Source organism: Pleurodeles waltl, chromosome 8, assembly GCF_031143425.1.
Source record: "Pleurodeles waltl isolate 20211129_DDA chromosome 8, aPleWal1.hap1.20221129, whole genome shotgun sequence".
In the NCBI taxonomy this organism is placed as follows: domain Eukaryota; kingdom Metazoa; phylum Chordata; class Amphibia; order Caudata; family Salamandridae; genus Pleurodeles; species Pleurodeles waltl.
Window position 1 is genome coordinate 687,246,635 of NC_090447.1, and position 22,729 is coordinate 687,269,363.

The window sequence follows — 22,729 nt, forward strand, 5'->3', positions numbered from 1 at the left end:
GTAAAGTACAGCAAGTTTCCTCAGTGCACACTACAAGTCGTGATAAGAGTTACTGCAAGAACCTAGCAACAGATGGTGAATTCCTGGACCTGAAGACCTGTCAAGAGAGGAAACCAAGTCCAGAAGTCGCAGAACATTCCAGGAAGGACAGGAGCCCCTGCCAACCTAGAGAATAGTGCAAAAGAGGATTCTCCGGTTAGAAGAAGTCTGCAGAAGAGCACCAAAGAAGATGGCGGCAGGTTCCTGCATGGTGCAGGAGATGTCCCACGTTGAGAAGTTGGATGCAGGCTGTTTGCTTTGCTGGATTCATCCAACAAGCCTCGGTTCAAGCAAGGTCGTGATTTGCGTCAAAATGGCGCAGCCTGCACTCAGGAGGGACCTGGGGGCCTCAACTCGGACTGAGGAGGCAGAGGGTGCTCCCAACACTGGAAAGAGCCCACAGATGACCAGGCAGCACCCACGGGAGTCCCAGAACACAGGTACAAAGAAGGTGCAAATTGCCGTTGGTGCAACACAACAAAGGAAGGTCCCACGCTGCCGGAGAACAACTGGGGGTCCAACTTAGCGAGTTGTGCGTCGCAGGATGGAGTGCTGGGGACCTGGGCTACACTGTACACAAAGGATTGTTGGAAGAAGTGCACAGAAGCCCAAGGAGATAGAGGTGACGCGGTGCACAGGGATACTGTCGCAAACCGTGAAGTCAAGCTCTTACCTCCTCCAAATTTGGACAGCTGGACCTTAGGACAGTCTGGGTCGTGTTGGTCGACCACCTGTGTTCCAGGGAGCACGCTCGTCGTCAGGAGAGGAGTCCCAGAGAAAGGGTCGTCATCTTGGAAGGTGCCTGCAGGAGCAGGGAAGTGACTCCGTCACTCCACTGGAGATTCCTTTGGTTCTTCTGGTGCAGGGTGAAGACAGGGAGTCCTCAAAGCATGCACACCTTGGAAACCGTTACAAATGCTGGCTGGAGCAGAAGTTGCAGGTCACAGGAGTTGTCCTGGATACTTTGTTGCAGTTACAGCGACGGTCAGAAGCTGAAGCAGAGGATGCAGGCAGAGGATTCCTGGAGGAGTCTTGCAAGCTGAATCTGAAGAGGAACCCAAAGGAGAAACCCTAAATAGCCCTGAGAGGGGGATTGGCTACCTACCCAGGTATGCACGTATCAGGAGGGGTCTCCGACGTCACCTGCTGGCACTGGCCACTCAGATCTCTAGAGTGTCCCCACACCTTGGAAAACAAGATAGCCAATGCCAGGGACACACAGGAGGAGCTCTGGGCACCACCCCTGGGGGTGGTGATGGACAGGGGAGTGGTCACTCCCCTTTCCTTTGCCCAGTTTCGCGCGAGAGCAGGGACTGGGGGTCCCAGAACCGGGGTAGACTGGCTTATGCAAGGAGGGCACCATCTGTGCCCTTCAAAGCATTTCCAAGGCTGGGGGAGGCTACCCCTCCCCAGCCTGTAACACCTATTTCTAAAGGGAGAGGGTGTAACACCCTCCCCCCAAAGGAAATGCTTTGTTCTTCCTTCCTGGGACTGAGCTGCTCAGCCCCTAGGAGGGCATAACCCTGTCTGTGAGGTGGCAGCAGCTGTAGCTGCAGTCCACGCCCCAGTGAGCTGGTTTGTCAGTACTGGGGGTCCATTGTGGAGACCCCAGGATGCATGGGATTGGCCCCCAATACCAGATTTGGAATGGGGAGACAATTCCATGATCTTAGACACCTCACATGGCCACATTCGGAGTTACCATTGTGAAGAAACATAGGTATTGACCTATATGTAGTGCACGTGTGCAATGGTATCCCCTCACTCACGAAGCCCAGGGAATTGGCCCTGGACAGCGTGGCAGCACTTTTGCTAGTGAAAGGGTGCCCTCACACTTTGTAACTTTGCACCTAGCCTTCAGTAAATGAAGTTTAGACATATAGGTGACTTATAAGTTATTTAAGTGCAGTGAAAATGGCTGTGAAATAGTGTGGGCCCTATTTCACTCAGGCTGCAATGTCTGAGCTCCTTATAGGTGGCAAAAGAAATGCTGCAGCCCATAAGGATCTCCTGGAACCCCAATGCCCGGGGTACCTAGGTACCATATACTAAGGACTTAAAGGGGGGGGGGGGGGGGGGGGTCTAGTGTGCCAATTGAAATATGAAGTCACTAAACTATAGTGACTAATTTGTAAGCAAAGAGAGTACTGAAGTTCTGGTTAGCAGAGCCTCAGTGACACAATTAAGCACTACTGACAATACACACATTAGGCCACAAACTATGAGCACTGGGGTCCTGGCTAGCAGGATCCCAGTGAGATAGGCAAAACACACTGACAAATAGGGTTTTAACTATGAGCATTGGGGTCTTTGCTAGAATGAGACAGTAAAAACACACTGGCACACACTCACGAACAGGCCAAAAATAGGGGTAACCATGCTAGAAACAGGCTACTTTCTCACAAGGTCCCAGGAAAGTAGCAACTGATGATCATAGGAATTGGTGGGCGCTAATATTTCCAGTGAGTAAGCAGGACTTCCAGAAGGATTTGGGAGCAATGTTCTGAGGAGAAACCCTCCCCCTCTCCCCCAAAACCTTTGAGAATTTTGGGTAAAATTGTGCATTTTAAAGGACAGTTCTCACATATATTAGTTGAAAAGTCAGATTTTGAAAGGGCACTTATTACTTATTCAAGTATTTTTATGAAGTGCCAAGACAATAATGCCCAGCAATCTAGAAGCTGAATCAATTTTTATTTCCAAAATTAGCAATAGGTGCCCCACTTTAAATAAAAAAAAGTCAATTATCTCCATGGGGCTGGTGCCAGCATTCTGTTTTGGGACACCTTGCCTACCATGGGTGACCGAAAAGTAATTTTGTTTTCTCTAGTGTCAGGACCAGCATTTTGTCAATGGTACTCCTATTTAGTGTTTCTCCAGATTTTCTCAAGGCGGCAACAGGTGCCTCTTGACTCCCGGAGTTTGGGGGTGAACCAGCTGGCTCTCTCTGTGTGGGTGTTGCTGTTCTTTTTGAGGGGGGCTGTGGTGTTGGCGCAGTCAGTGATCCACTTGTGGTGGTGCATGCTGCAGTGTTTGGGTCATCGTTACGTGTGATGGTGGGTGCGGCGGTGGCGAGGGCGGCGGTGAGCTGGTCGTTGGTTTATTTTTGTCCAATTTCTATGCAATGGCTGGAGTTAGGGGTCTGGTGATGGTGGGTGAGGTGAAGGTGGAGTGGATGCATCGGTGATCTGTCCATGGGAGTTCCATGGTGTGGCTGAAAGTGGCGGAGGTTCCTGTAGTGAAGATGGGATTGATGGTGTTTCCTGCCAAGTATGTTGGCTCTGTCATGATCTGTTGAAGTCCTATGTTGTGGAGGTTGTCTAGGAATGATGCAGTGTTGGGGTCTTGTGGTTTTTTTCGAGGTGGAAGTTTAGGTCTACCCAGAAGGGTGTAATTGGTGGCTGCGATGGCTTGTGCAGAGATTAAGTCTGTGATGGAGTCAGCGAAAGGTGTGTGGGGTCTGGGAGAGCGATAGATGATGGTTCCCCTAATGGTGGATGTCGGGCTGGTGTGTAGCTTGAAGTCGAGGTGTTCTATCAGGTTAGTGGCTTCTTTGGAGTCTTTGAAGTGTGTGTTAAGGCAGAGGTTGGACCTGTGGACGATGGCGATTCCCCCCCCCCACCACCCAGGACACCCAGATATATTTTCTACATTTTTGTTAGAACCCCAAGATTCAAGTTGCAGGTAAGTACTTCAATACATTTGTATTTCACAATGTAGGAGGCTGGCCTGGCTTGTAGTGGGTACCAAGGGGTACTTACACTTTGTACCAGGTCCAGTTATCCCTTATTAGTGTAGAAGAGGTGTTTCTAGCAGCTTAGGCTGGTAGAAGGAAGCTATAGCAGAGCAGCTTAGGCTGAACTAGGAGACATGCAAAGCTCCTACTATACCACTGGTGTCATATGCACAATATCATAAGAAAACGCAATACACAAATATACTAAAAATAAAGTTACTTTATTTTTTATGACAATTTGCCAAAAGTATCTCAGTGAGTACCCTCAGTATGAGGATGCCAATTATACACAAGATATATGTACACAATACCAAAAATATGCAGTAATAGCAAAAGGAAGTAATGCAAACAGTGTAAAGTTACAATAGATTGCAATAGGAGCACATAGGTATAGGGGCAACACAAACCATATACTCCAAAAGTAGAAGGCGAACCACGAATGGACCCCAAACCTATGTGAGCTTGTAGAGGGTCGCTGGACTGTAAGAAAACAGTGAGGGTTAGAAAAATAGCCCACCCCAAGACCCTGAAAGGTAGGTGTTAAGTACACCTACAACCCCCAGAGAGCACAGAAGTCGTAATAGGGGGATTCTGCAAGGAAAACCAACACCAGCAATGCAACAACAGTGGATTTCCAGACCTGAGTACCTGTAAGACAAGGGGACCGAGTCCAAGAGTCGCGACAGTGTCGAGAGTGGGCAGGAGCCCAAGAAATGCCAGCTGAGGGTGCAAGGAAGCTGCCACCGGATGGAAGAAGCTTGGTGTTTTGCAAGAACGAAGAGGACTAGGAATTTCCCCTTTTGAGGATGGATGTCCCACGTCGTGAAGAAGCTTGCAGAGGTGTTCCCACGCAGAAAGACCGCAAACAAGCCTTGCTAGCTGCAAGGGTCACGGTTAGGGTTTTTGGGTGCTGCTGTGTCCCAGGAGGGACGAGGATGTCGCCACTTGGATGAGGAGACAGAGGGGGCGCCCAGCAAGTCAGAGAGCCCTCTCAGAAGCAGGCAGCACCTGCAGAAGTACCTGAACAGGCACTTAGAAGAGGAGTGAACCGGAGTCCACCCGAAGTCAGAAAAGGGAGTCCCACGACGCCGGAGGACAACTCAGAAGGTTGTGCACTGCAGGTTAGAGTGTCGGGGACCCAGGCTTGGCTGTGCACAAAGGAAATCCTGGAGGAGTGCACAGGAGCCGGAGCAGCTGCAAATCACGCGGTACCCAGCAATGCAGTCTAGCATGGGGAGGCAAGGACTTACCTCCACCAAACTTGGACTGAAGAGTCACTGGACTGTGGGAGTCACTTGGACAGAGTTGCTGAGTTCCAGGGACCACGCTCGTCGTGCTGAGGGGGGACCCAGAGGACCGGTGATGCAGTCTTTTGTTGCACCACCAGGAAACAGTCGAGAAGGCCGGCAGGATGAAGCGATACAAGGTTGCAGTAGTCGTCTTTGCTACTTTGTCTTGGCTCGACTCATTCTCGATGTCCCCTGCCGCAGCAACATCACACTCCACCTGAGAGGCCTGCACTGGCTCCCAGTCAACAAAAGGATCACCTTCAAGCTCCTGATCCACGCACACAAAGCACTGCACTACACCGGACCCACCTACCTCAACAACCGACTCAGCTTCCACACCCCCACCCGAAGCCTCCGCTCAGCCAACCTCGCCCTCGCCACAGTCCTCCGCATCCGAAAAACCACCGCCGGTGGCAGATCCTTCTCCTACCTCGCCACCAAGACCTGGAACACTCTCCCCACCATCCTACGACAGACCCAGGACCTGCTGGCCTTCAGAAGACTCCTCAAGACCTGGCTCTTCGACAGTAGCACCCCCCCCTCCAGCGCCTTGAGATCCTTGCGGGTATGTAGCGCGCTTTACAAATGCAGTGATTGATTGACTGATTGACTTTGTTGCGGTTTTGCAGGCGTCCTGAGCAGTCAGCGGTCGATCCTTTGGCAGAAGGTGAAGAGGGAGATGCAGAGAAACTCTGATGAGCTCTTGCATTCGGTATCTAAAGAATTCCCCAAAGCAGAGACCCTAAATAGCCAGAAAAGGAGGTTTGGCTACCTAGGAAGGAGGATAGGCTAGTAGGACAGGTAAGAGCCTATCAGAAGGAGTCTGACGTCACCTGCTGGCCCTGGCCACTCAGAGCAGTCCAGTGTGCCAGCACACCTCTGAATCCAAGATGGCAGAGGTCTGGGGCACGCTGGAGGAGCTCTGGGCACCTCCCCTGGGAGGTGCAGGTCAGGGGAGTGGTCACTCCTCTTTCCTTTGTCCAGTTTCGCGCCAGAGCAGGGCTGGGGGATCCCTGAACCGGTGTAGACTGGCTTATGCAGAGATGGGCACCACCTGTGCCCATCAAAGCATTTCCAGAGGCTGGGGAGGCTACTCCTCCCCAGCCATCACACCTTTTTCCAAAGGGAGAGGTGTTACACCCTCTCTCTGAGGAAGTCCTTTGTTCTGCCTTCCTGGGCCAGGCCTGGCTGGAGCCCAGGAGGGCAGAAACCTGTCTGAGGGGTTGGCAGCAGCAGCACCTGCACTGAAACCCCGGGAAAGGTAGTTTGACAGTACCCGGGTCTGTGCTAGAGACTCGGGGGATCATGGAATGGTCTCCCCAATGCCAGAATGGCATTGGAGTGACAATTCCATGATCTTAGACATGTTACATGGCCATGTTCGGAGTTACCATTGTGACGCTATACATAGGTAGTGACCTATGTATAGTGCACGCGTGAAATGGTGTCCCCGCACTCACAAAGTCCGGGGAATTTGCCCTGAACAATGTGGGGGCACCTTGGCTAGTGCCAGGGTGCCCACACACTAAGTAACTTTGCACCCAACCTTCACCAGGTGAAGGTTAGACATATAGGTGACTTATAAGTTACTTAAGTGCAGTGGTAAATGGCTGTGAAATAACGTGGACGTTATTTCACTCAGGCTGCAGTGGCAGGCCTGTGTAAGAATTGTCAGAGCACCCTATGGGTGGCAAAAGAAATGCTGCAGCCCATAGGGATCTCCTGGAACCCCAATACCCTGGGTACCTCAGTACCATATACTAGGGAATTATAAGGGTGTTCCAGTATGCCAATGTGAATTGGTGAAATTGGTCACTAGCCTGTTAGAGAGCATAACTACTGAGGTTCTGATTAGCAGAGCCTCAGTGAGACAGTCATCACACAGGGAACACATACAGGGCACACGTATGAGCACTGGGGCCCTGGCTGGCAGGGCCCAGTGACACATACACTAAAACAACATATATACAGTGAAATATGGGGGTAACATGCCAGGCAAGATCGTACTTTCCTACACACATCAACAGTACTTTGTTTGAAATCGATAAATTATACAGTTTTTGAATTATTGGCAGTTATCCATTTTAAAAATGGACACAGTGCAATTTTCAGAAACAGTTCCTGGGGGAAAGAAATGTTAGATCGTTTTACAGGTAACTACAACACTTACAGTTTCATCTTCCGAGTTTAGGAAGTCCACCGGTTGGGGTTCAAATTAATCCCACCACAAGCGACACGGGCCGACCAGGTGCAGAGGTCAAAGATGAGCAACTTTAAAGTGGCCTCCTATGGAGACAGGGGGTATTCTGAATCAGATCTGCCTTCAGGTAAGTACCTGCGACTCGAAGGGCATACCAGGGAGAATTAGAGGAGCACTGGAGGGGCCACAAGTAGGCACCAAACACACACCCTCAGCGGCACAGGGGCAGCCAGGTGCAGGGTGCCAATGGGATGTCAGGTTTCCAATGCTGGTATATGAGGGGACCCTGGGGGCCACTGAGAGGCTGCAGGTGAGGTCCAGGGGCAGTGTTTCAGGCACACCACCGGTTGGACAGAGGAGGGCTGCCTGCTGAACGTGGCCACACCGGGTGTCTGTTTCTCCAAGGCGTGGGGGCTGCGCGTGCAGTGGGTCCTTAGGGGGTCGGATCTCTTTATCCAGAGCTTTCGTGGATTCCCTCTGCAGGTGTGGTTGTGGAGGGGTGGAGAGGCCATCCCAGGGTGGCACTTGCTCGTAATCGCATGGGGATCCTCTCTAGCTGGGTAGACCACCTGGACACTGCATCTGACACCTACGGTCAGAGTGATAAGGACTCACGCATTCGGAGTGAGGTAGGTTTGTTGTTTCTCCTTGGACAGGGCCGCTGTCCCCAGGAGTTCTTGGTCCTTTTGGGTGCAGGGCAGTCCTCTGGAGCTGAGCAGAGGTTGCTGGTCCCACTGGACATGTTGCTGTTGTTTTGCAGGTTCTTTGAAGCAGGAGACAGGCCGGTAGGGCTGGGGCCAAAGCAGTTGTCTTCCTTCTTCTCTGCTGGGGGTTTCAGCTGAGCAGTCCTTGTCAGGTCGACAGGAATCTGGTGAGCTGGGTTCAGGGAGGCCATTAAATCCTAGATTTAGGAGTGTTTTAGGGGTCAGAGGGCAGCAGCCAATGGCTACTGTTCCTGAGGGTGGCTACACCCTCCTTGTGCCCACCCACTTTGGGGAGGGGGGCACAAACCTAATCCTATTGGTCCCTGTCCTTCAAATGAAGATGGAGGATTCTGCAGGGAGGGGGTCAACTCAGCTCTGGACACCTTAGGAGTGGTACTGGCTGGGGTGGTCACTCTGCCCTGTTTTCCCTAATTTTCCCACCTGACTTGCTGCCAAAAGTGGGGCTTTGTCTGGAGGGATGGGCAGCTCCACTAGCTGGAGTGCACTGAGGCATTGTAATCCGAGGCTTGAGCCTTTGAGGCTCACCACCAGGTGTTACAGTTCCTGTAGTGGGGAGGTGTGAAGCACCTCCACCCAGAACAGGCTTTGTTTCTGACATCAGAGTGCACAAAAGCACTCACCCCATGTGGTCAGAAACTTGTCTGAAAGTGGCAGACTAGCACAGACCGGTCAGTCCTACACTTGTAGTTTGGCTAACATACAGGAGGGCATCTCTAAGATGCCCTCTGAGTGCATTTTTCAATAAATCCCACACTGGCATCAGTTGGGGTTTACTGTGCTGAGAAGTTTGATACCAAACTTCCCAGTATTCAGTGAAGCCATTATGGAGCTGTGGAGTTCATAATGACAAACTCCCAGACCATATACTCAATATGCCTACAGTGCAATTACAATGTCTAAGAATGGACTTAGACACTGTAGGGGCATTTTGCTCATGCAGCTATGCCCTCACCTGTGGTATAGTGCTCCCTGCCTTAGGGCTGTAAGGCCTGCTAGAGGGGTGACTTACCTATGTTACAAGCAGTGGTTTGTGGGCATGGCACCCTGAGAGGAGAGGAGTGTCATGTCGACTTGGTCTTCTCCCCACCAGCACACACAAGTTGCAAGACATGTACATGTGCTTGGTGAGGGGTCCCCTAGGGTGGCATAATACATGCTGCAGCCCTTACAGACCTTCCCTTCGCACAGGGCTCTTGGTACCATGGGTACCTTTTACAAGGGACTTAACCGTGTGCCAGGGTTGTGCCAATTGTGGAAACAAAGGTAGAGTTTTTGGGAAAGAACACTGGTGCTGGGGCCTGGTTAGCAGGATTCCAGCACACTTTCAAAGTTGGCATCAACACTAGGCAAAAAGTGGGGGGAGGGGGGTTTAACCATGCCAACAGTGGCACTTTCCTACATTCACTATTTGTAGGAAGTTGGCTCTGTATGTGCTATTTCAAAGTAAGGAATAGCATGCACAGAGTCCAAGGGTTCCCCTTAGAGGTAAAATAGTGGTAAAAATAGATAATACTAATGCTCTATTTTGTGGTAGTGTGGTCGAGCAATAGGCTTATCCAAGGAGTAGTGTTAAGCATTTGTTGTACATACACATAGACAATAAATGAGGTGCACACACTCAGAGACAAATCCAGCCAATAGGTTTTTATATAGAAAAATATCTTTTCTTAGTTTATTTTAAGAACCACAGGTTCAAATTCTACATGTAATATCTCATTCGAAAGGTATTGCAGGTAAGTACTTTAGGAACTTCAAATCATCAAAATTGCATGTATACTTTTCAAGTTATTCACAAATAGCTGTTTTAAAAGTGGACACAGTGCAATTTTCACAGTTCCTAGGGGAGGTAAGTATTTGTTAGGTTAACCAGGTAAGTAAGACACTTACAGGGCTTAGTTCTTGGTCCAAGGTAGCCCACCGTTGGGGGTTCAGAGCAACCCCAAAGTCACCACACCAGCAGCTCAGGGCCGGTCAGGTGCAGAGTTCAAAGTGGTGCCCAAAACACATAGGCTAGAATGGAGAGAAGGGGGTGCCCCGGTTCCGGTCTGCTTGCAGGTAAGTACCCGCGTCTTCGGAGGGCAGACCAGGGGGGTTTTGTAGGGCACCGGGGGGGACACAAGCCCACACAGAAATTTCACCCTCAGCGGCGCGGGGGCGGCCGGGTGCAGTGTAGAAACAAGCGTCGGGTTCGCAGTGTTAGTCTATGAGAGATCTCGGGATCTCTTCAGCGCTGCAGGCAGGCAAGGGGGGGGTTCCTCGGGGAAACCTCCACTTGATCAAGGGAGAGGGACTCCTGGGGGTCACTCCTCCAGTGAAAGTCCGGTCCTTCAGGTCCTGGGGGCTGCGGGTGCAGGGTCTCTCCCAGGTGTCGGGACTTTGGATTCAAAGAGTCGCGGTCAGGGGAAGCCTCGGGATTCCCTCTGCAGGCGGCGCTGTGGGGGCTCAGGGGGGACAGGTTTTTGTACTCACAGTCTTAGAGTAGTCCTGGGGTCCCTCCTGAGGTGTTGGATCGCCACCAGCCGAGTCGGGGTCGCCGGGTGCAGTGTTGCAAGTCTCACGCTTCTTGCGGGGAGCTTGCAGGGTTCTTTAAAGCTGCTGGAAACAGAGTCGCAGCTTTTCTTGGAGCAGGTCCGCTGTCCTCGGGAGTTTCTTGTCTTTTCGAAGCAGGGGCAGTCCTCAGAGGATGTCGAGGTCGCTGGTCCCTTTGGAAGGCGTCGCTGGAGCAGGATCTTTGGAAGGCAGGAGACAGGCCGGTGAGTTTCTGGAGCCAAGGCAGTTGTCGTCTTCTGGTCTTCCTCTGCAGGGGTTTTCAGCTAGGCAGTCCTTCTTCTTGTAGTTGCAGGAATCTAATTTTCTAGGGTTCAGGGTAGCCCTTAAATACTAAATTTAAGGGCGTGTTTAGGTCTGGGGGGTTAGTAGCCAATGGCTACTAGCCCTGAGGGTGGGTACACCCTCTTTGTGCCTCCTCCCAAGGGGAGGGGGTCACAATCCTAACCCTATTGGGGGAATCCTCCATCTGCAAGATGGAGGATTTCTAAAAGTTAGAGTCACCTCAGCTCAGGACACCTTAGGGGCTGTCCTGACTGGCCAGTGACTCCTCCTTGTTATTCTCATTATTTTCTCCGGCCTTGCCGCCAAAAGTGGAGGCCGGGCCGGAGGGGGCGGGCAACTCCACTAGCTGGAGTGTCCTGCGGTGCTGTGACAAAGGGGTGAGCCTTTGAGGCTCACCGCCAGGTGTTACAGCTCCTGCCTGGGGGAGGTGTTAGCATCTCCACCCAGTGCAGGCTTTGTTACTGGCCTCAGAGTGACAAAGGCACTCTCCCCATGGGGCCAGCAACATGTCTCTAGTGTGGCAGGCTGCTGGAACTAGTCAGCCTACACAGATAGTCGGTTAAGTTTCAGGGGGCACCTCTAAGGTGCCCTCTGGGGTGTATTTTGCAATAAAATGTACACTGGCATCAGTGTGCATTTATTGTGCTGAGAAGTTTGATACCAAACTTCCCAGTTTTCAGTGTAGCCATTATGGTGCTGTGGAGTTCGTGTTTGACAAACTCCCAGACCATATACTCTTATGGCTACCCTGCACTTACAATGTCTAAGGTTTTGTTTAGACACTGTAGGGGTACCATGCTCATGCACTGGTACCCTCACCTATGGTATAGTGCACCCTGCCTTAGGGCTGTAAGGCCTGCTAGAGGGGTGTCTTACCTATACTGCATAGGCAGTGAGAGGCTGGCATGGCACCCTGAGGGGAGTGCCATGTCGACTTACTCGTTTTGTCCTCACTAGCACACACAAGCTGGCAAGCAGTGTGTCTGTGCTGAGTGAGAGGTCTCCAGGGTGGCATAAGACATGCTGCAGCCCTTAGAGACCTTCCTTGGCACCAGGGCCCTTGGTACTAGAAGCACCAGTTACAAGGGACTTATCTGGATGCCAGGGTCTGCCAATTGTGGATACAAAAGTACAGGTTAGGGAAAGAACACTGGTGCTGGGGCCTGGTTAGCAGGCCTCAGCACACTTTCAATTGTAAACATAGCATCAGCAAAGGCAAAAAGTCAGGGGGCAACCATGCCAAGGAGGCATTTCCTTACACTATTACTGTACTAAAAAGACTGAAAACAAAGGGTAGAACTCCATGGGTGATCATGGCAATCTGCCACTGTCCCAGGGCAAGGCACAGGAGTGCCCTAAAACAGGAGAAGCCCTTGCTGGATGCCATTAATCTAATCAACAATGAACAGTATACGAAAGAACAGCCCAAACACACAACAGCTAAGGCCAATCAAGGTCACATGTTATCCTTAAAGTCACAACGGTGTTACTGAGTTTGGTCATTCATCTGGAGATGGCTTCCACCACAATGGAAAAGCAAACTCATAGAACGTGAAACTCCAGAGGAGTGCAATAGTGCAAACACAACAGCGTTGGGGATGGACAGCCACTAATTTCTTGAAAATAAAAAACACTTAAAACAGCGGCCCAGCTAAGCTTAACTTTACAGGGCGTACAGGAAAACCACCCAGCAATTATTAATGTTAATGGAAAAAAAATGGCATGAAAGAAGAAAATAAAGAATAAGAGGTATACAAATGAACACTTACTGTTTCACGTGGCAAAATGTAGACTGTCCGTTCAACATTCTTCACTGTCACGCAGCAACTTACATGGGCCTTGGCAGATTCAATCCAGACTTTGCCAAACAAATACACCACACCTAATAGTGGAAAAAGAAAAGGGAGTTTAAAAAAAAAAAAAAAAAAAAAAAAAAAAAAAAACATACTGCAACTCAAAGTCGAAATAAATCAAATCACAAGTATCGCTAACTACAGCGAGGGGTTCAAAAGTAAGATAAAAAGCGGCATGAAATGTGCTGGAAAATGGAGCCTAGAAGGATTTGGTTAACAGTACATAAGGTTAGCTAAGGAAAGACGGGAAAAGACAATGTAGACAACAATGGGAGAATTAACCAGTATCAAAGTTAGGGGAAAAAGAAAGCTTAGGTAAGGCAAAGCAACCACCAAGCAAAAGGGTAAATAGTATGAAAAGCTATGTCTCAAAAAGCACGAGGTAAGGCAACAAGAGCCGCAGTGAAGAGGTTTTAAAGGGGGTGGGAAGGGTGAAGAAGGGAAGGAGATGGGAAAGTAAAGAGGCGAGATGGGGTACAATCTAAAAAGCAAAATTACAGACAAAATTAAGGTGTCTTGAATATTCATGATCCACCAAAAAAACTGCACGATGAATTCATGCTCTATAATGCTCCCCTGCTTCCTCTTTCACAGAACGACAAGTAGAAAGCTTTTCAAAATTATGTGCCATTCAGCAATCATCACGCAACAGATGGAAAAGCGGTGAAATATATATAAAAAAAAAAAGTACAAAAGAGCTGCAAGTGCTTCAGAGAAGCAATTTTATTTTACAGGCTGAAATTCAACCAGACCCTGACGATGATTAAGTTCTGTCTCGGTGGGGTGACATTAAAAACAGCATTTATAAACAGGCCCAATGAGCCCTCCTCTCCGACTTAAATGTAGCATGGAAATAGAGAGGGGAGTAAGTGCCGAAGATTGCAGATATTGGGGTTGGGAGGTGGGAGTGTGGGGGGGGGGGGGGGGGCGGGTCACGGGTACATGTCCAAAGATGTAAAATGTGCATTTAATCCATTTGCTGGGCTTAAAATGTAGGGCACCCTTATATATTTTACACATATGTAATGGAACCCAGTCCTACAACTGTTCATATGCGATTTTGTATGATCCATGTATGTCCACTAGTCCAAAGTAACCTAAGAATTTTAAACCGAAAATATAAGTCATCAGCAGACTTTGGCTGTATCTAGATGTTCTGTCCTCAAAGTAAAACTGATAGCTGTGTGTGCCAAAAAACATCTCAAGATCCCACTTCGTTCAACATAAAGTTGAATACAGACTGGCGGCACCAGTCTTTCTGTTGTTTCATCCAATCTAGTACCAGGGAAAATTCCTTCACGGTCCGAACGCCTAAAATACACAACTCTCTATTGGCAAAACTATAGCAGCAATTGTAACTATCACTAACTGTGGGGGGCACTTAAAAATCTTATAAGCATTTAAAACAAGCACTTGCAAAGACAATCGGGAGTAGAGTTTAGAAAAGCCGGAGTAGAGTTTAGTGGTTCAGTCGCAGAGTGTTGCAGGGAGGACTGAAACAGGGCTGGGCAGGGCGGACTCAAACGGGGCAGGGTGTACTGAAGCAGGGTGGAGCACGATGGACTGAAGCGGGGTGGGGTGGAGTAGAGTGGGTCGATTGAAATGGGGTGGACTGGAGTGAGGTAGACTAGATTGGAGAGGGGTGGACTAGAGTTGAGTGGAATGCCAACCAATTTCAGCACTTAATGGTGTTGCACTAATATAGTAGTAGTGGAGAAACTGCTTTGCGCCTACTCGCATGCTCCCGTCATGTGGCCGGGTGCTTGGCATTAAATGATAAACCACTAGTATAAACATTACGTCATTTGGATATGACAGAAGGCTACCTTTACAAGCAAATTGTGCAGCTTTTATGTACTTTAATACTACACCAGGTGTTTGTTTCTACAGATTATTCAAACAGTAATCACCTCCTAAATCAAATATAACAGATGGTTTGTGTAGTGTGTAACAAGGCACTAAGGTCTTCTCAAAGCACTGGGAGGTGGAGTTCAAGAAGGCAGCTCACTTGTTAAAAAATTATATATATTTAGAAGTTATATACAGTGTGTAGAAGGCTGACTTTTTATAAAGTGGATCAAAATGAGGTACTGTGTAAACAGTCCAAGCAAACCCCAGAAGAATTACAGAGGCACAAATGATAACCCAAATGCTCTTTTGTGGTAGTGTGGGTGAGCAGTTAGGAATATCGGAGGGTAGTGCTAAGCATTTAAGGCACACACATAGGCAAGTAAGTGAGTCACAAACTCAAAGAAATCAACACCAATTTTTACAGTTTTCAAAAGCTGATGGTGCGGTAATGCTATCCTAAGTGGGAGGGGAGAAGCAAGAAGGAATCTCCCTTGGAGTGAAGGAGTCACTTCCCTGCATCTGCAGGCACCTAAGGCAACTCTGGCTGCTGGGATCTCCTGTCCTCTGGGCCTATGAAGATTCTCCAACACAGGTGGTGGGTCTGAGGGGTCCTCTCTGCCTTCTGTCCAACTTGGGAGACTGGGTCCTTGCCTCTTCCTCCACGACAGAACCCCTTTGCACCGTAACTGTTGCAGCAACCAAGGCTTGTTGACTCCTGCTCAGAGGGATCTTTAGGCTCCAAGTAGCCCTGGCCCCCAGCCCTCTACCTCTGCAAGGACAGTTGTCTCTCTGCTGCTCTAGTGACATGGGACTCTTCAGGTGGGCTGCCTGGGCCTCACTGTGACTTACTGTGCCTGCTGCCAGTGGGTTGCTCGTGGGTGCTCCGACTAGTTTTGCTGGCTCTCTTGTCTTCGGAGGTTCAGCCTGGACTCCCCTACAGTGGTAGAGTCCCCAGGACCTGGGCTGGTCCATTTCAGCTCTGCAAATCTCCAACAACTCCAGTTGCATTTGCTAGTGGTGGTCCTACTGACCACTGACCCCATCTGCAATCCAGCGACCGTCGAGGGACAGCTCCTAGGGGACTTCAGGGACTCCTCTGCTGCTCCTGGACTCCAAAAATGGACTTCATCCACCACCGTCAACCCAGAACTTCACCCACAGAAGGTTGGGCATTGCCACTTGGACACTCCTGCATGAACTGGACTCCATCTACTTCTTTTGCAGGTCCTCTTCATCCAGAACCCACTGTTGGGTTCCAGCCCCCTGGTCCTGTCATTGCAATATTCCATTTACAAGCCCCCAAGTTAGCCAATGGGACGGCCAGGTAACTTACCTCTACTCTCCTGGTCGCTAGGGGTCATCTAGATACTTATCTCTTGGGGTTGCACTCTCTCCCAGCCCTAAGCGAACTACTCCATAACCTCTGGTGGGGGACCCGTTCTCGCATTCCACTTTAGTATATGGTTTGGCATCCCATAGGACCCTTGCTATTTGCTAAAATTTACCTGAGTATGTTTTGTGTGTACTTACCTCCAGACGGGGTGGTTTGCCTATAATAATCTAGTTTGGTGTTCCTGTAATAAAGTACCTTTATTTTTGCAACACTGTGTGGTTCCTTTCATGTGTGATATGTTACTGTGTGACTACTGTAGTATTGCAAGTGCTTCACACTACTCCTAGATAAGTCTTTAGTGGTAGCTGTGGTGAGCACTCAAGTGACCTGGCTACCTAGAAACTAACACTATCTAATAAGGGTTGCCTAGACCCAGTATAAGGTGTAGCACCATAGGTGTCCACCACACATTAGGCCAGCCTCCTACAATCCATCACTGGAATCAGGGAGGTTTATTACGAGATTTTTCCATATTCTCAGTGAAGCCATCATGTAGCCGGGGTACTCGTATTGATCAGAGTCCAGAACATGTATTTAGAATGGCTTCCCTGTTCACTTACTAGGTCTATGAATCGACAGACATAGTAGGGGCATATTTACTCATGCAGATATGCCCTCATCTATTATATTATAATGCGCCCTGCCATAGGACTATAAGGCCTGTTGTAGGGGCGACTTAAACATATTACAGGCAGTGTTAGGGGTCATGGCACACGTGTGTGCGCCATGTAGTGTTTTCACACTTTGAAGCACCTTTTCATTCAGCCTGTAGTGGCAGTCTGCATGAGTTTGGTGCCATTTACTAGGGACTTACAGCAGTGCTAAAGGGCCTGGCCACTTGGGGATCAAGTGAACTGGCTTCTAATTTTGTGGCAGGACCGGCAAGGGGGGGGGGGGGGGGTGGACCGGACCAGGACTGATCTTCCTACACAGTGCTACATCACCAATGTCTCATTTACGATGTCTGGCAGACTCATGCTAGTTTGGCAGATTAATAGTATGGAAGAGTATAGTCGAAGGTTTTGCTTGCTCTCTGTCCATCTCTCTCTCCATAGATCTCTCTCTATATATATAAAAATATATATAGCGCACCCCACCACCCCCAGTGCTACACAGACCTCCTTGTTGTCATAGGTCTCACACTATTCTGCAGTGGTTAGACAACGATGCATAAGGAATCCATGCACACTTACCATGAGTGCCATGCTTCACATACCTGGCTGGCTATACATGTCTTCATAGGCATCCAGCCAGTAGAATCTAAAAACCTGGTCACCGCCCACCTCTGTCACCAAGGGAAGACTGCTGGTGTCCACCTGAATGTCCGTCACCACAGACTCACTTCCTTCTCCATCCATTTGTTTCCAGCAGGAGACCGCCGGTAACACTGTGAACCTGGCGACATCAGAGAATGGTACAAAAAAAGGACAAACAAAACCATTAAAAGATGCAAGCCATGGGTGGTAGTAACACATGCTTCTGATTAATTAGATCAGATAATAATGCTTCATTTTAATCAAAATGGGTCCCACTAAAAAAAGACCAGGCCTGAAGTGTACAAGTAAACGTGGAAAAGCAGTGTAGATTGAGTGTAGCAGGCAGGAGCAAGGCTGCACTATTTTACATATTAACATATGTAACACTATTACAGTGCCTTAACCCATGATCTGTAGTAGCTGATGGAAAACATAACACTAACAGACAATGTAACTGATAGAGGCATCAAGAAGGTGGTCGTTTGCATTAAACAATACACGATCCGGCAAGTCGGATGGGTCTCGTGCTCTCATGGAAATAAGACATTTCTGCACACTTAGGACACAGTGCACGGCTGAGAAAGTGCCAACAACGTCAAAAAAATAAAATAAATAAAGCCATACAAAAATGCATGCTCGAAAAGGTGGTCTTACGTGGCACATGCTTCTTCCTTCACAGGCTTTTGTTCATTTTCCCATTTTTCCTCTCCAAGTTCTTCCTTGATTGTAATGCCATGTTCTAAAGCAGGCTTCTTATCCTCCGCTTCCATAGGATCGTCGAAATCCCCATCATCAAATTCCATCAAGTTTTGATCATCTTCTGTAGGCAGAAATAACATGGAATGGAATTAACAAGCCATCACCAGCCCAAATGACACAGGTGGGCACAACCTCCGCCAGTAGACCACGCCATACACCTGTGAAAGCAACATTCATGCTAAAGGATTTATCACATTTGCTCTTTTGTTGTTTTACGTTTGCCATGTACCAATACAATAGAAAAAGGAAATGTCTACCTTGCACCAGAATGAGAGGATTCTGGACAATATGATAAAAAGAACTTTTTGTTGCAATAATTTGCAGTCCGCAGTAATCAGGAGACAAATATTAGCATTGAAGCAGAGGGAGTTTGGGGTCAAATAATTGACCTAAAATGTGTACCTCCAATAATTTTAACGTCCTTACGTTCATTTCCTCTGTGTAAAAAAAAAAAAAGTGGAATTGTTTTACTGTTTTAGAGCCTCCAGAATTTTAAGTCTCTGGTCCTGGAAGGTCGTAAAAAGTCCGATTTTCAAAATAAACAGCAACAATAACCATGGTAAGTGTAAATGATAAGTGTAAAAGTAGAAAATGTTGTCATGAACATTTGGAAATGGTAAACCCCTCAAGTTTTGGTAGCAATCAGACAGTATTAGTATTCTTAAAGCTCGGCCCTCATCTGCAGAAACTAACAGACCTGAACGCACATATCTTGAATTAAGCTCCAAATCAGGCTTCCTTGGACTACGTCACCGACAAACTTGCAAACGGATGATACTTCCTCGGATTTCGCAAATAATTTTGCACCACACTGGCAAACGAGTTGATACACAGCAACTTATTTTGTTTAAATATTTGCAAGAGTGTACCTGCTGTATCCTCCATTTTCATTTGCAGCTCGTTGCCATTTTGTGCACCTGCAACTGAACTGGGTTCATGCTTTACTGCAGGAGATTTAGTTGCTTCGTTGGCAGGTTTGTAGGTAACTGTAAGTGGAGAATGCTTTGACACAAATGTGGGAGCGTTTCTCACAGGAACAGAAGGAGGAGGAGGATTTACCTGAAATAAAATGTCACCAACTCATTAAACACAAAGAAATAAGAGGAGATACAGAACCACTGGAATAGCACCCTAGACATACATTCACAGCAACGCTTGGAATTAAGCTGCAACAGAAAGCAAACCGCTGAACCATAAATAACCATTGTTTATGATGTTTTATACGGTTTCCCCATCACAAGCACGCACAAAAGCAATAACTGCCAAAACCAATAGGTCTGGCCTTGACATACTAGTGCAATGTTTTTTTTAATTGCAAGCACATTCGACAAAAAACGCAAATATGGTATCACCTAAACATGGCCAATTTGCGCTTGCAATTAAGAAATTACACTAAAAGAAAGCACCGATGCAGCGGTTTTACTAGTAATTTTTTAAGCAAGCCTCTCTTTTGCACAATCCATACGATTACTATTTCTGAGGAAAATAAGCAAATATCCGAATTGCACACTCCTACGATCTTCCTGGGTCACTTAAATACTCAATAAAAAGGGTTAAAGCGGTGCACGGTCAAAACAAAAATGCTATATTTAAAGTTTCTACAAACAAATAACACTTGAAAAGCATGCTTGGTACCAGCTTTGCAGCAAAAGAGAAAAAGAGCTAATTTTAGGCTGATGTGCTCAACGTGCACACATTGTTTGCAGTCACTCAAAATAAATGGGTCTACTAGTTAAAGTGAGTTGACCCACTGCCCCATGCTGTGGAGGGAGGAAGCAAAACTCGAGTGGCTATTTAACAGACCAAAGGATAAAGTCCTCTGATAAAAAAAAACCTCTTTGTATGTATAAGATGTATAATTTTTAATGAAAAATAAATGTCTGGCCTGCTTCAAAGGCCAGAAGTAAAAAGCAGACAGATGCTCATTATGTTACAGCTCACTATCCACAAACAGTCCTTTAATGAATGACTCCTTCACCTTCCCTTCTAGCATCCCAAAAGCATCAACCTCCGATATTTTAAACTTCCAAATATTCAAAAGGCTTAGTAATTCCATCATTGTCGTTTCACCATCTCGAGTTACAGCTCCTTGGTCAGATCAAGAATTACTGACCGGAAAACAAGGTCCTTTTGCTGTTTCACAAGCATTGTACAGCTGTTCCACCATGCACATCAGCCACTCACTGCTTTAAATTAACAGGATATCGAAGAAATAGACATTTGTCAATCAATCACCCTCCTTACAAAGTAATTACATTTTGAATAGCATAATAGGATGTTAAGACTGCTCTCCCTCTTCAACAAACATTGCCAACAGGTCTGTTATTGGCATTTTGCCCTTATGACTTTGCCAATGCTTATTTTGTTTAGGTATGTTTTTTGAATGAAGGCACACAATATATAAAACAAGTACTGTGGGAAAGCCAACTTTTTACATATATGCCACATCTCAAACCAGTTACGTTAGCGTCCTCTGCAGTTACATTTTATGTCCAGAATCTTTTGCGCTTTTAACAAACCTCTTGTCCGTACCCAAGGGTAACAAAACACTGCAGGTAAAATGCTTGGTTTGCTGATCACGGAGAATTAAAATTAAAAAAGTGCATACAATTCTCTTAGTTTAATCTCAAACATTCAGCTACGGAAATCAATCACTTCTCCCTGAAGGAAGAGCAGGTCAATTGCCTCCAAATTCCTGCTAGTTTTCTCACGTTACCTTGGGGGGTTGTGTTTGCACAGAGAATGGATTAAGAGAAGCACCAGCAAGTTTCTTCTTCTTCAGTGCAACAACTGGTGGAAGGGCAATAAGAGGTGCCTAAAAAAAGGATAAAGTAAATGAGGGAGCAGAACTAAAATGATTGTGAAAAGTTGAATCATTAATGAAGTAAAATATGAACTCCGAAAGAGTGTTGGGATGTAATAAATTAAGAGCAAATGTAAGACAACTCAGATATGAGGTAAGAACAACAGTCAGTAAGTCAATTTGAACAAATATTTTAGGAAGCTTAAAATCACTGTTAGAAAGCCTTCAACCTTCGGTCTTATATAAATCACTCGCTCAAGTGCACAGTTTATGCTTTAAGGAACTTACTTTCGCATTGAGATCTTGGAGAAGATCACCCAGTAGGTCATCTTTCGATAGGTCCACAGTCTTCTGTTAATCAATAATGCACAATTATTAAAATACAGCAATAGGCTGTGAAATATCTTTAAACTCTTTCACCTTAGTATGCATTATGTGCCACCTCAGGGGCTGACTGAGCAACATCTTACCAGGCAAGCCCTGGGTTCATGTGAATTACCACACAGCAAACCATACCATGGACACATCATTAAAGTAAGACAGCAGGATTTGAGTGTTGGCGATGTGAATGATACGTTTTAAAGGTTATGCAATAGACATTCCGGCTCACCAAGCACATCACAAGCCTTTTTCAGTGTACAAAATTTGAGTTGTCAAGTATAAAGACTTCAGCTTACAATACACCGCATACAAGTATAGACATCATCCATAACATTTCGAAACTACTCCGTAGATAACTTAATTCATCAAAACACGTTTAAATTAAAAATAAAAGTTGCCCAAAGATCACTTTGGTCAAAAACGATTGTGGATTTTTGCTGCACAAAAATAAGTGCATTTTAATGGGGAACATAGGAGGCACTGGTTAAAATGGATGCCACTCCCAATAAATATTGGGAAGTACGTCCTAAATTCACATCAGTAACACCAATTTAATCAACCCGTACTGAAAAGGGGGTGTTTATTAGCTTTACTGCTTTTGCCAGGCTGTGAGGTACTTGTGACAGCTGTTGACATGCTGGACTGCCCCTTATCTAATGGTTTCTAATTTGCAGCCAACATGGTGGGTTGAGAGACCCAAGTAGACACACAAAGCTTTATCTTAAAGTCCAAGGAATTGCTTAAGTGCCTCAACCTCCAAGAAGAAGCTATTTGTAGAAGGCATGACTTTGCAGAAGAAGTACTATAACTTTCCATGGTGGACCTATATTGCTAGACAATTCCATATGTTGCTTCTGTGCCCAGTGCTAGGTTCTGGCTAGCATACTAACAAATGTTGAAGCTCGGTGGCCCAATAACTGAATTACAAGACTAGATCAAGCACCGATTCTGCTGGTAGTAGGAAATGAACAGTTCACTAGTTGAGCTACACAGTTCGGGCTTGTAATGATGAAAGAGGGAACTCTTGGAAGTCCAAGCTGCTAGAAGCACCACTAGACATCCACAGGATCATACTTTGCAGATTAGACAGTCTTTCTGGCCCCTCCCCTCCAAGGACATTGTTGGAAAGCAGATTAGTAGTAAGGGCAGGTAGATACCTACATTTAGTAATAGGCCACCATCTCACATTAGGTCCAGTCAAGTTCTCAATAAATTAATTGTTGCTCAAGCCTTGGTAGCTTGTCCCACAAGCAGTCAGGCTTAACATAGGAGACAGGTGTGTAACGTATTTAATATCAACAAGTGACCAAAAGCAAAGAGTGCCAACCGCGGACATCTGGTTACGCTTGGCTGGGGCAAAGTCAAAGTTTGAGGTGGATTGCAACAGAACCCACGTTGGATACACTGAGCCGGAGGCATCGGTCACAATTTTACCTTCAGATTTAGAGTCTCTTTTCTGGAGCTTTTTCTCTTGTAATCGATAGAGGCTCTTCTTCAGGCCTGCTTGCGATGCAGCATCATCAGCTTGGCTCAGCGCAAGGTCCTGGTCAACTCCTGGAAGTCTGATCAGTGGGGAAATCTCAGGAGCTTCAGTGGAATGAACCTGAAATTC

General features: G+C 47.2%; 1 protein-coding gene across 1 annotated transcript in view; it reads right to left on the reverse strand.

Moving 5' to 3' along the window:
• POLA1 (DNA polymerase alpha 1, catalytic subunit) overlaps positions 1-22,729 on the reverse strand; it is a 1,729,782-nt gene that overhangs the window by 1,629,339 nt on the left and 77,714 nt on the right. The window contains exons 6-11 of the mRNA XM_069204808.1: positions 21,025-21,087; positions 20,650-20,748; positions 18,803-18,992; positions 17,829-17,994; positions 17,135-17,313; positions 12,591-12,703 (exon numbers count right to left, since the gene is read on the reverse strand). Of these exons, the coding sequence (XP_069060909.1) occupies positions 12,591-12,703; positions 17,135-17,313; positions 17,829-17,994; positions 18,803-18,992; positions 20,650-20,748; positions 21,025-21,087 (810 nt within the window). The remainder of the gene's footprint in view (positions 1-12,590; positions 12,704-17,134; positions 17,314-17,828; positions 17,995-18,802; positions 18,993-20,649; positions 20,749-21,024; positions 21,088-22,729) is intronic.